Genomic DNA, 13,084 nt, shown 5'->3' on the forward strand with positions numbered 1-13,084 from the left:
GAGGCGGGAGTGTATATAGGACCATTGGAAAATGATGCTGGAAAGGTAGTAATGGGGGACAAGTAATGGCAGACAAACTGAATAAGCATTTTGCATCAGTCTTCACTGTGGAAGACACTAGCAGTATGGTAGAAGTTCCTGGTGTCAGGGGTCTTGAAGTTTGTGAAGTTACTTTTATTGTCACCAAACAATTGATACTAGAATGTACAATCATCATTTCATTTTTCAATCTTTTTATTGATTTTCAAATAAAGAATATACAGATCAGAGGAGGAGTTTAGCAAACAGATAATATAAAAGACATATAAACAGCAATAAAAAAACAGAAAATATATAATGTCAAAATCAGATAGGTAAAATATTACGCTGTTATGTATACAATGGTCAAAAAAAACTACAACTCCTAATAGCAATCATAAAAAAAAAGATTGGAAATTTAAAGGAAAAAAAACTGAGAAAGAAAAAGGAAAGAAAAAGAAAGATTGGGCAGTCCAATTGAGGATAAAATTAAAAAGAGAGAGAGAGGAAAAAAAACATCCTTCCAGTCATCTCCAAACCTTCACGGATAAGGATTTTCCGAAAAGAGTAAAGAAAAATAAATAAATAAATAAATAAAAATCTTGTGAAATATTGAATAAAGGGTCGCCAGACTTGTTCAAAATTAAAGGATGGATCAAATGTCCGGCTTCTAATTTTCTCCAAGCTTAGACATGACATGATGGAGGAGAGCCAATAGAAAACAGTAGGTGGGTTAGATTCTTTCCAGTGTAGCAAAATAGCTCTCCTAGCCAGTAAAGTTGAAAAGGCTATCATATGTTGAGTGGAAGCAGACATTTTGCTTGCTTCCTCTGGAATAATCCCAAAAATTGCTGTAAGTGAATTAGGTTGAACATCCACATCTATAACTTTAGATAATATTCCAAACACATCCCTCCAAAAATTATTTAAGCTTACACATGACCAAAACATATGAGTTAGAGTAGCCACAATCATCACAGTGATATTTGATTCTGTGCTTCGCGCTCCCTGAAGTACAAATCAAAGTAAATATAATAAAAATTTAAATTATAAATCATAATTAGAAAAGGAAAGTAAGGTAGTGCAAGTCAGGTCCGTATATTTGGAAGGTACGGCCCAAATCTGGGTCAGGATCTGTTCAGCAGTCTTATCACAGTTGGAAAGAAGCTGTTCCCAATTCTGGCCATATGAATCTTCAAGCTCCTGAACCTTCTCCTGGAGGGAAAAGGGACAAAAAGTGTGTTGGCTGGGTGGGTCGTGTCCTTGATTATCCTGGCAGCACTGCTCCGACAGCGTGCGGTGTAAAGTGAGTCCAAGGATGGAAGATTGGTTTGTGTGATGTGTTGGGCTATGTTCACGATCTTCTGAAGCTTCTTCCAGTCTTGGACAGGACAACTTCCATACCAGGTTGTGATGCACCCTAGAACAATGCTTTCTACGGTGCACCTATAAAAAATTAGTGAGGGTTTTAGGGGACAGGCCAAATTTCTTCAGTTTTCTCAGGAAGTAAAGGTGCTGATGGGCCTTCTTGGCAGTGGATTCTGCTTGGTTAGACCAAGTCAGGTCATTTGAGTTATTGACCCCGAGGGTTAAAGCTTTTGACCTGTTCCACCTGCGCACCACTGATGTAGATGGGGTTGTGCAGTCCGCTACTCCTTCTGAAGTCAACAACCAATTCCTTCATCTTGCTGACGTTGAGGGATAGGTTATTGTCTTCTCACCATGCCACCAGGTTCTTAATTTCCTCTCTGTACTCAGACTCATCATTACCCAAGATTATTATTATTATTATCATTATTGTTACTCATCATTACCATTAACTAGAGAGAAGTTCTTGGGAAACTGAAAGGTCTGATGTTAGATAAGTCACCTGGACCAGATGGTGTACACCCTGGAGTTCTGAAGGAGGTGGCTGAAGAGTTTGTGGAGGCATTAGTAATCATCTTTAAAGATCACTAGATTCTAGAATGGTTCTGGAAAATAGCAAATGTCACTCTACTCTTCAAGAAGAAGAGAAGCAGAAGAATCTGACCTCAGTGGTTAGGAAGATGTTGGAGTCAATTATTAAGGATGAGGCCTCGTGGTACTTGGAAATACATGATAAAATAGGCTGTAGTCAGCTTGGTTTCCTCAGGGGCAAATCTTGTCTGACAGATCTGTTGGAATTCTTTGAAGAAATAACAAGTAGGATAGACAAAGGAGAATCAGTTGATGTTGTTTACTTGAATTTTCAAAAGGCATTTGACAAGGCGCCACACATGAGGCTGCTTAACAAGCTATGAGCCCGTGGTATATCTAGCATGGATAAGCTGTGGCTAATTGGCAGGAGGCAAAGAGTGGAAATAAAGGGACCCTTTTCTGATTGGCTGCCGGTGATTACTGGTGTTCCACAAGAGTCTGTGTTGGGTGTGATTCTTTTTGCATCGTATGTCGATGATTTGGATGATGGCTTTGTTGCAAAGTTTGCAGACGATATGAAGGTAGATGGAGGGGCAGACAGTTTTGAGGAAGTACAGAGGCTACAGAAGGGCTTAGATTTGGTGAATGGGTAAAGAAGTGGGTGATGGAACACTGTGTTGGGAAGTGTACAATCACATATTTTGGTAGAAGAAATGAAAGGATTAACTATTATCTAAATGGAGAGAAAATACAAAAAAACTGAGGTGCAAAGGGATTTGGAAGTCCTTGTGCAGAATTCCCCGAAGGTTAATTTGCAAGTTGATTCTGTGGTGAGGAAGGCAAATGCGATGTTAGCATAAATTTCAAGAGGACTAGAATATAAAAGCAAGGAAGTAATGTTGAGACTTTGTAAAGTATTGATGAGGCCTCACTTGGAGTGTTATGAGCAGTTTTTGGGCCCCTTAGAAAGGATGTGCTGAAACTGTAGAGAGTACAAAGGATGTTCATGAAAATGATTCCAAGATCAAATGGCTCTTGGCCTGTATTCAAGAGAATTCAAAAAAATGAGGGGTGACCTTGTTGAAACCTATTAGATGGTGAAAGGTCTTGATGAATGGATGTGGAGAGGATGTTTCCTATGGTGAGAAAGTCTAGGACCAGAGGACAAAGCCTCAGAATTGAGGGACATCAGTTTAGAATGGAAATGAGGAGGTATTTCTTTAGCCAAAGAGTGGTGACTCTGTGGAATTCTTTGTCACTGGTAGCTGTGGAGGCCAAGACTTTATGTATATTTAAGGCAGAGGTTGATAGATTCTTGATTGATCAGGGTGTGAAGGGATATGGGGAGAAGGCAGGAGGTTGGGGCTGAGAGGAAAATTGGATCAGCCTTCATGAAATGGCAGGGCAGACTCAATGGGTCAAATGGCCTAATTTTGCTCCTATACCTTATGGTAGTTATTCAGACTGACGAGAAGACATACTGGAAGAATCTCTCTTAGAGGGTTTTATACACCTTAAGCATAGAAATAACATCAGATGATTAAATACATTTTCGACTTCAACTTTGTGGATGTGGGGTATTGTCTCTGTAGAGTTACGTTATTCCAGTGGGACCGTGTGATTATGTACAAGACAGCTTTGAATATTCAAATACCTGAGATAATCAAAAGGTTTGAGAGTACAAAACCTCAATTATTCAGTATATTCTTCTTTTATTACAGTATTGAAAGACTGCTGCCTGAATATATAAATGCTGCAAATATTGATTGACTGAACAAATATATCTTTAATTATTTTAATTGACAGGAATATGATTTTATGTGACAGGATGTCCATTTAATCCTTCCCCTGATCTCATCCTGGGTGGTACATTGAGGGATAATTTATAATTTGGAGACACAGGAGACTACTGTTGCTGGAATACAGATCTTGCAAAAAATCATTTATTGTTTTCTCTTGAATAATTTACAATGGTGCAAAGCAGAAGGTCCCAAACTGGTTTCATCATCTTTAAAGTGTTTGTGGTTGCTACTTTGTTTAATAAAGTATTTTTATAGAAATGTCAATATAAGAGATTGTCTTGTCACCTAAGGTATATCTCTTTAGTTACAGCATCTGTCACTTGAACTGGTAGCCTTCAATCTTTCCAGACAATGATTAATGCTTATAAGTTATAAATAGTTTTTTTGAAGACAGAGTCTTGTTTGTATTAAGGGTTGCTTTCCACTTAATACTTGATTGAAATTGACATTCAAGCATCCTGAATTCAAGTTTTTACTGTTTCATGTATTAGCGCCACAGATCCCTTTGTTCTGTAACATTTTGTAGATTGACTGCAGTTAAAGGATAATTTGTGTTTCTATTCTTACTAAGTGGAAAACCTCCCATTTTTTAATTTCAAACTTCCAAATTCTTGTCCTCTCGCTCAATCTGTTTGTATCACTTTCTAAGCACCTTGTTCCCTTCTCAGAATTTATCACCTACAGTGTTGGCTGCAGTGCATTTGGTCTCTATATTTGAGTTGTTAATATTGATTGCAAGAAGCCAAGACATTGCCACTGACCCACATGCCATTGCCAGTCTGAAAGTAACCCATCTTGTCCTGAGATTCAATGTTTCTTGTTAGTTAGCCACAGTCTTTGGGTGCCAATACATCGTTTCCCATCCCCAAAGTCCCCATGGTTCCTTTCTCGCAGCTCCTGTTATTTCTCAGATTATGCAGTGTAGCCTCTGTTAGGGGACCGGTGTACTTTTCTGTGCATTGACATCTTGATTTCCACCCATACTGATCTCTCAACCATTATCGTCCCTTGTCACTGGAGTAATCATATCCTTTTTAAAAGGTTTTCACTTATGATTCAGAAATGTCAAATGTTTTGCTCCTAGCCTTGGTCACCTTGCAGCCACATTTCTGTAGTGGCTGTCAACTCATCTGCCTTGTAACAAATGCTGTGTGGCCTTTAAATTTTCTTCTTGCATTTTTAATACTATGGCTCTTTGTGCTGATGTACTTTGATGCTTGTATGGTTCTTGCCCTTTCTGATGCACTCTAATTATCATTAATTCTCTGTATTATTGCCTTTTCTTTTCTCTTGCCCTTTACCTGAGTTCTATCTTCTATTTTCAGCTTGGTTGTTCTCCTTACTGATTCAGCCTTTGGTATACCATTCTCCTACTAAGTTAGTTTGAACCCTTCCCCTTACCAACGCCAGAGCATTACCCCCCCCCCCCACCCCACTTCTCCCAACACCTTTAGGATATTGGTGCAGTGTCTGACGAGCTACAACCTCTACAGCAGTGCATTTATCTGCTTCGTCTTCTTACTTTCCGAGTTCAAAGCAAATTTGTTATCGAAGTACATATATGTCAGTATATAATTTTTTTAGCTGACATTCACAGTAAATACAAAGAAACACAATAGACTCATGACAGATTCGAACAAACAACCAATGTGCAGAAGACAACAAACTGCAGATACAAAAAGAAAAGAAATAACAAATAACAAATGAATAAGCAATATTGAGAACTCAAGTTGTAGAATACCTACAAACTGAATCCATTGGTTGTGGAATCAGCTTAGTGTTGGGGTGAATGAAGTTATCCCTCTGGTTGAAAAGCCTGATGGTTGAGGGGGAATAACTGTTCCCGAACCTGGTGGTGTGGGACATGAGGCTCCTGTACCTCTTTGCTGATGACAGCAGTTAGAAGAGAACGTGGCCTGGATGTTGGGAGTCCTTGATGATGGATGCTGCTTTTCTGCATTTACATTAGTCATTTGTCACCAGTAAAAGAGCTTTGAAACTACACGTTGAGTGTGAAATTAGACTGCAGACATAAATGGACTTGCTACACCTACCTCAAATTTAATTGAGAATGCCAACTTTTCATCCTTGGTACCTGTTTTGAATTTAGTGAACAGTGTGACTGGGGTGGGCTGGCTGTGGCCTGCAATCAATGAATGACACAGCACTAAATTGATCTGATCTGAACCGAACTAAACTGAACATTCCCGGACTGTTTCAAAGACACTGCAGTTTGGTGTTTAGTATTCTGTGTGTTATTTCCGCGTCTGTTTTGCTGTTTGTATGATTTGTGATTTTTTTTGCACGTTGGGTGTTTCATATTTTCTTCGAATGTGTTCCTTTGCTTTGAGGCAGGTCCACAATAAGACAATCCCAGGGTTGTATACTTCATACATACATTGATAATAATTGCACTTTGAATCTTTGAATTTTATTCTAAGAAATTGTTGATGTCATTTGGAAGGTTCGGGTTCACATACGTTGCTCAGGCAGGGCAAAGCATTTCCCTGTGCGTTTGGATCCTGCTGAGTGCACTTTATGGAGTAATGCTGTCAAGGGTGTTAAAAGCTGAATGCTGACAATTACTTTGTGCTACTGGTGCGCTGATTTGTCATTGAGCAGTAACCATGAATATTAAATCTGAGTCAGCACAGTATCTACTGTGGCCTTCTAGAATGCCCATGGGGCAGCATGGATACTGTAAGGTCCTGTTGTCCTTGAGCATTTTATTGGATGAGTTTACAATATCGTTTTACCGTGGATAATGTACTGTGGTCAAATATTTTTGAAACATTATTAAAAATTACATATGGAGAGAGAGACACTTTTGTTTCTCAGTGGCTCTCCCCAATCCAATGAGTCATTTTCAAAGTCTGTGTCAGGTATAAACAGTTAATAAATATATTTGATAGTTTTCGTGTGTCATGTAGTAACTGTTTAAAACTTTTGTTTTCATTGATTTTTAAAAAATTCCTAGTTTCTGAAAGTTTGTGATGTGTACAGTAGTTATAAATCTATGCAACAACTTTCACATTCTTGACATCTAATTATGACTATTTTTAATTGCAGTTCTTATTTGAGAGAGTGGAAGGAGTTTCTAAGGCTATGATCATTGACTTGGATGCACACCAGGTAATTTACAACCACCTATTTATAATGAAGAATTTACTTTTATTTCCTCTTATTTCATGAACTGAAGTAGTTAACTAACTTACTGAAGCAATTGGTTTTGAAGAATGTAAGAATGGGCTGAAGTTATAAATGGTGTAGGGAAATAGCCTATTCTTTAAACAGTAAATATTTAAACAACATTTATACTGATTGGTGGGTTTTGATGGTATTGGTTTTGTTGACCATGAAGTTCTAAACTCAAACGAAGATATAAATAGCCATGAGTACTCACGAATGGGAGGTTATACTGTAACCACCCAATCTTCAAAGACTTCTTCCTTGTTTATTCTCCACGGCGAGTTTAGCTGCCAATACCCAGTATCTGAGTGTCGGGAATTCTCTGTCTACCAAGTAGAAGATAATTACAGCTAGCTAAGTAATTTAAAACACAGTTAGAGTCATTGACAAGTACAGCACAGAACAGGCCCTTCAGCCTATCTAGTCTGTGTCAAGCCGTTTAAACTGCCTACTCCTGTTCAATTCATTTATCTACAGTGATAAATGTTCAAATCCACACAGCACTCATAAGACACACTCAAACCTCACCAAGGATTTCTATCTTAAACATTTCCCAACTATAAACCATTTCTAAAATGCACACTATTTACAAAGCACAAAGGATTTATCAGACATAAAGAATTAAGGATTTCCAAAAAACTGGTTCAATTCCTATAAACAAAAAAGATGCAGACAAGCAAGTTGTCAGTCACAGAAACTGAAGCTGGAGGAATGAATTCTCGTTCTTTCATGTTTCCTGATGTTCCTTATCCCATTCCTCATAAGCCTGAGCTGTTCTTCACATTTATACCCCTTTTTTCCCTAACTTGAGTGACTTCACAAGCCTGTGATATTTCCTCAGATATCTTTTTAACACAAATGGTCTAAAAGCATTTTTTTGGAGACATAGATCTTGGCTAGCTACCATTAATGCTGTAAAGCTAACTTCTGAGTACATAAAACTCTTCCAATTATAAACACATTAGTTATTGATGTGGTAAAATGATATTATTCATCTGTTCTGCAAGTTACCTTAAAGTAAGCAAGTTGTCTGTTTGAACTAATGTAAATTATACAAAGCATTGTCTTATGCTCTACTCTTGAGCGATAATAAAGCATGTGCAGTCACTCTTTACAGACAGAGCATCTTCAAACTATAGAGCCTATTTGCTAATCTGTTTTATAAAGAGTGATTTTTATTCACACTTTAGTAACTGCAGACTAAATTCTATGTATGAACAGAAGTTAAACGAAGCAATCTAGTTCAAAGTTTACTTCCTTTCAAATAGCAGCTGCTATTTAGAAAGCAAGCTTAGCGAGCATGAGATAGAGTTGAATATCTATCATAGGGTCAGGTCTAAAATCATGATGGATGGTGGAAAAGTTGGAAGGGACTAAGAGACAGTGTATCCTTGTGATCTGAAAGGTGGGGTGTGGGGAGTGGTGTACATGGAATTGACCCATCGGCAGGCCGGCTTACAACAGTCACATCAATTACTGATAATGAATTAGCTCGTGGTCTGGTAGCAACAGATAGAGCATACATGATGTATACTGTCGCTGTGCACATCTGTACATTCCATGTTACACCTTGCTTGCAAATCAGCTGCCATCATCTGTAGCTTTCTGTTGCCTGCACCTCTCACCTCTCAATTTCTGTCACTGTTTCAATTCTCCCCTTGTCCATCCTGTACCGCTACTCACCTGGGTTCATGATTGAACTTGGGTCGTTTGCTCCTCCCCCATCTCTCCTCTTTCATTCCAGTTGAAGGGTTTCAACCCAAAATGGCTGCTGCATCCATTTCCCTTCCTCCAGTACCTTGTGTTTTGCTCTGGATTTCAGTACCTGCTATCTCTTGTGTTTCCCATTGGCTCAATGCCTGACCGTCAAACACTCATCCATGTCAGTTCTACTTTATTGAAACCGGACAATATGGAGGAATAAAATGCTAACTCCCTATAGGTAGAAGAAGAGGTCGATTGAACCTGCGTAACTGGAATAGTGAGGTAGCAGCTCTGCTAGCTGCTCCACTGTCCTGCCAGGAGCTAGTATTTTTTTTTAAAGCATACTTTTATGGAATTGTACTTGAATAATTGAGATTTTTTCCCAGGGTGGAAATGACTAATATCCAGAGACATAATTATATGATGATTGGAGGAAAGTATAGTGGGGATCAATGTTTTCTCTAAGGTGTGCGCATGCACACATCTTTTGCTACTAGCACACAGAAGAAGTTAAACTGCGCACAAAAGGTTGTCACCCTCTACCTTGTTGACATGTTAAGTATATTTCATGATCGTACACAATTACCTTTCCTTTTCCGGTATCTGATGCAGTTAGTGTTGACAGTATGAAATTTGCGATGATTTGTCTGCAAATTTTAGGACTAGCTTATTTACACTTTTAATTGAAGAAATTATTGATTCACTATGTCAAATTCTAAAGAAGCAAAGGGTGTGAAACGCGAAAGAACTGCTAGTTCATTTAAAGCAAAATGGCTTAATGAAACAGTACAAACTACCACACTGAAAGCTGTCAGGAATGTGCAGCCACAAGAAATATTTATGTACAATACAATACAGAAACTGGTTTTACCTGCTTGTATTGCCACGATGCAAAAGTTGCTGGAGAATTTGGAAGTGGGAAGAAGTGGAGTGATATTTGGAAACTTGACTCTTTAAAGTGTTATTTAGCAAGCAAATCACATGTACGGTGTGCAAAAACTCCGGTGAGGAAATCGTTCATTACCTGCTACAGGCCTGCTGCTGTTTTGTGAGAGTGCAGATGAATGAGAGTGAAAACGATCAAACCCAGAGGAGATCAAAACTCCTCTGAGTTTTGCTAGTTGTTGAAATGAATACCTCAATATATAAAAGTCAGTGCACACATGTAGTTGTCACGAGGCAAAAAAATTGCACAGCACAAGATTTTTGTGTGCACTGGTCATTACAAATTAGAGGGAACATCGGTAGGCTTTTTTTTAACACAGATTGGTGGGTGTGTGATAAAGGCAGATTAATTTGGGATATTTAAGAAACTCTTAGATGGGCACATGGATGATAGAAAAATGGAGGGTTATGTAAGAGGGAAGGATTAGATTGATTGTAGAGTAGGTTAGAAGGCTGGCACAACATCGTGGGCTGAAGGGCTGGTACTGTGCTATGCTGTTCTGTGTTCTAATTATCCTTTCTATAACTTGTGAGTTAGTTGAATGCAGTGAAGAATTACTTTAAGGATTTTTCTTCATTTTAGCCAATGCTCAAATTTCACTCTTTACAGTACATTACATTTTAAATTAATGTATATTCTCATATATCAAATCAATTCATAGTAGGAACATAATACAGGACTGCTTTTCTAAGTATAGGGAGGTCAAAATGCAAATGCATAATGTTCCGCCCAGCCTTGAATATTGAGTATGGCATTGGCCAACTAAACCTTGCGGAAATGCTCAAGCACAGTGGTTGTTGGGAGAAGAGGTACAAAGCTGATCTTCTGTGCCCTGAGGATTGATCAAATGAGGCTGAACTGCAGAAAGCAGATCAATTCAGCGATTTATTGCAAGTTGAGTTATAGCCTAGGTCGATATTGTAGACAGAGGAACGTAGGTCAGATGTTGCAAGGTTTTGCTTAAAAATTTATGAATAATTATCAGGTGAAGTACAGAGGGTATTCAAGATCCAGTTCTCTCCTGTCATGGGAGAATTGTATATATGGTATTTTTCTTCTGGACTTCTGAAGTGGGTTCTTATTTTGTGATTTGTTGAAAATCATAATGGCTCATTTCAAACAAGAAATTGGGAGTTTAAGTGAAGTCAAAGAGCTTTGGCATTAGATTTCTTTAATCCCTGGTGTATTACTTGCTTTGTAGTTTTTTTATTAATTGTGTTTACTTTTAATTAACTCTTGCTTTGGAAAGTATTCATTTCTTCTGCGAATCCACGCGTTGAGAAAAGAATCCTTGTGCCATGGGAATGATGTTACAAAAACGGTGATGTTTGAGAGTCTGCCTATTTCAATGGTGCTGTTTAGAAAAACACTGCTGTTGCATTTCAAAATGTAAAGTTTTCAAATTAAGCAAGAAAATTAAATGTTGCATTGGTGGCAATGTCCACCTGGACTGTGACTTTAGAATTCCAGTTCATGCACCAGAACGTGCTGTCCTTGCTGTGCTTGTCTGCACATCCTGATGTCATATGGTGAGCAGGCCTCAACTCGTGAGGTAGAATTACATATATTTTAAAGTAATAATTTGTGAAATGTCATAATGTATATTTTAATACAACTTTAAAAAAGACTTTGGGTAACTCAAGAACTGTATTAAAATTCTTGGGATATCACTAGAAAATTTCAGTCTAAATTCATTGCAGACAGTTATGGCAGAATGGCCTTGCACCAAGTTTCCAATTGCTGTCTTACAGTACTGGTAATCTTAAGTGGATAACCAGTGAAAGGAAAAAATTTACACTGAATAATCTTGACCTAGTCGATTAGTTTAAATGTAAAGATTTGTTTATACTAGACATAACTCTCTAGTAAATGTGTATTTAATTGTAATTTTTGTTCCGTTTACAATGCCTTAATATCAAAAGATACTGCTATATGTGTGGCATTTCATGTATTATAATGTTAAAAAGCATTCTAATACATGAAATATACATATAGCAATCAACTACAATATATCCTGGCAGGCTTGGGTAGATTTGTCAATATATATTGGCACTTTTACAGGGACAGTTTCAGTTGTATATGGTGGATAGCAGAACAACATTCATATAATGAAATATGACAAGTAATATTAAATTATAATGTCATTACATTTTATTAGTAGAGTAACAGGCCCTTTGGATCATAATGTTGTGCCAAACTAGAGGTGGCATGGTAGCGTAGTGGTTAGTACAACTCTTTTAAAGTACCAGTGACCAGGATTCAATTCCTGCCTCTGTCTGTAAGGAGCTTGTACGTTCTCCCTGTGACCACATGGATTTCCTCTGGGTGCACTGATTTCCTTCCACAGTCCAAAGATGTACTGGCTGGTAGGCTAATTGGTCCCAGGATTAGGGTTGGATCAAATCGGCAGATGCTGGTTGGTGCGGCTCAAATAAATAAATATTGTATCTCAACAAATAAATAAATTTGTAATCAAATGCCTGAATAAACTAATCACTTCTGCCAGTGCAACGTCCATATTCGTTACTTTGCTTGCACATTCAGGATTCAGTCTAAGAATCTCTTGAACACCTCTATCATATTTGCCCCTTCCATTGTTCCAGCAGAGATTAAACATTTCACCGTGGGGGAGGGGGAAGATGCTGCATGTCTACTCTATCTGTGTCTCTGATAATCTTAAGAATCTCTATCAGATCTTCACTCAGCCTCTACCATTCTAGAGAAACAGCTAAAGTTTGTCCTAGCTCTCCATACAGCATACACTCTCTAATCCTAGCCACATCCTCTTCTGCATCCTATTTATTCAGTGCAGTATATTAGCCATTGCTTTGGGATGGAATGTTAAATTGCTTTATTGTTTTTATTTATACACCATGTTATTTTTTTAAGCTGAGTATTGCTACCTTGACACGTGCCTTTCTATGTTTTTCAAAGAAGGTCTATGAAATGCAAGCCTTTTTTTTTGGATTGTGAGCAGCACTGAGGGTGACGAAAGATGTGCAAATCTTGACTAACCTCACTGAGGTTCCCCAGTGTGATTCAGTCAGTTGTTTCTCTTAAGGCCTATATGTAAGATGTTGCTATTAGCGCTGATGTATATCAGGTAATGCATCAATTGGGTGGCAGGGTGGCAATGTGTTTACCAAAGGTGGTGTAAGGCGCTTCTTCACTCTGCTAGCCTGCAGGTCACTCTTGGGGAAAAGAGTAGCACCTGCTTAGCCTCCCCAATCAGGGTCACGTGAAGCCATGGGGGCAGGTGGATGGCCGTATGAGCAGCTGCTACATATCCTGGTTATGTGACCGCTGAAGCCAGGCAGAACGTCGCTAAGGAGTATTTATAATAGCTGGGATCACCCGTCTTATAAAGACACGGTCCAGAAGGAGGCAATGGCAAACCACTTCTGTAGAAAGATTTGCCAAGAACGATCATGGTTATGAGATCATGTCATGCTATTTTGAGACTATGTCATACGACATGGCACATAATGATGATGAATGCATCCATATTCTCAGATGATTGGCCATG

The 13,084-nt window shown here is 38.4% G+C and overlaps 1 protein-coding gene across 4 annotated transcripts in view; it reads left to right on the forward strand.

The window, feature by feature from the left end:
• The window catches only part of hdac11 (histone deacetylase 11), a 105,579-nt gene that overhangs the window by 57,610 nt on the left and 34,885 nt on the right, over positions 1-13,084 (forward strand). For all 4 annotated transcript variants that reach the window (XM_073072162.1, XM_073072160.1, XM_073072161.1 and 1 more), the window contains one exon: positions 6,789-6,851. In XM_073072162.1, coding sequence (XP_072928263.1) covers positions 6,789-6,851 — 63 coding nt within the window. The remainder of the gene's footprint in view (positions 1-6,788; positions 6,852-13,084) is intronic.

The sequence above is a fragment of the Hemitrygon akajei genome, chromosome 19 (assembly GCF_048418815.1).
Source record: "Hemitrygon akajei chromosome 19, sHemAka1.3, whole genome shotgun sequence".
Taxonomy (NCBI): domain Eukaryota; kingdom Metazoa; phylum Chordata; class Chondrichthyes; order Myliobatiformes; family Dasyatidae; genus Hemitrygon; species Hemitrygon akajei.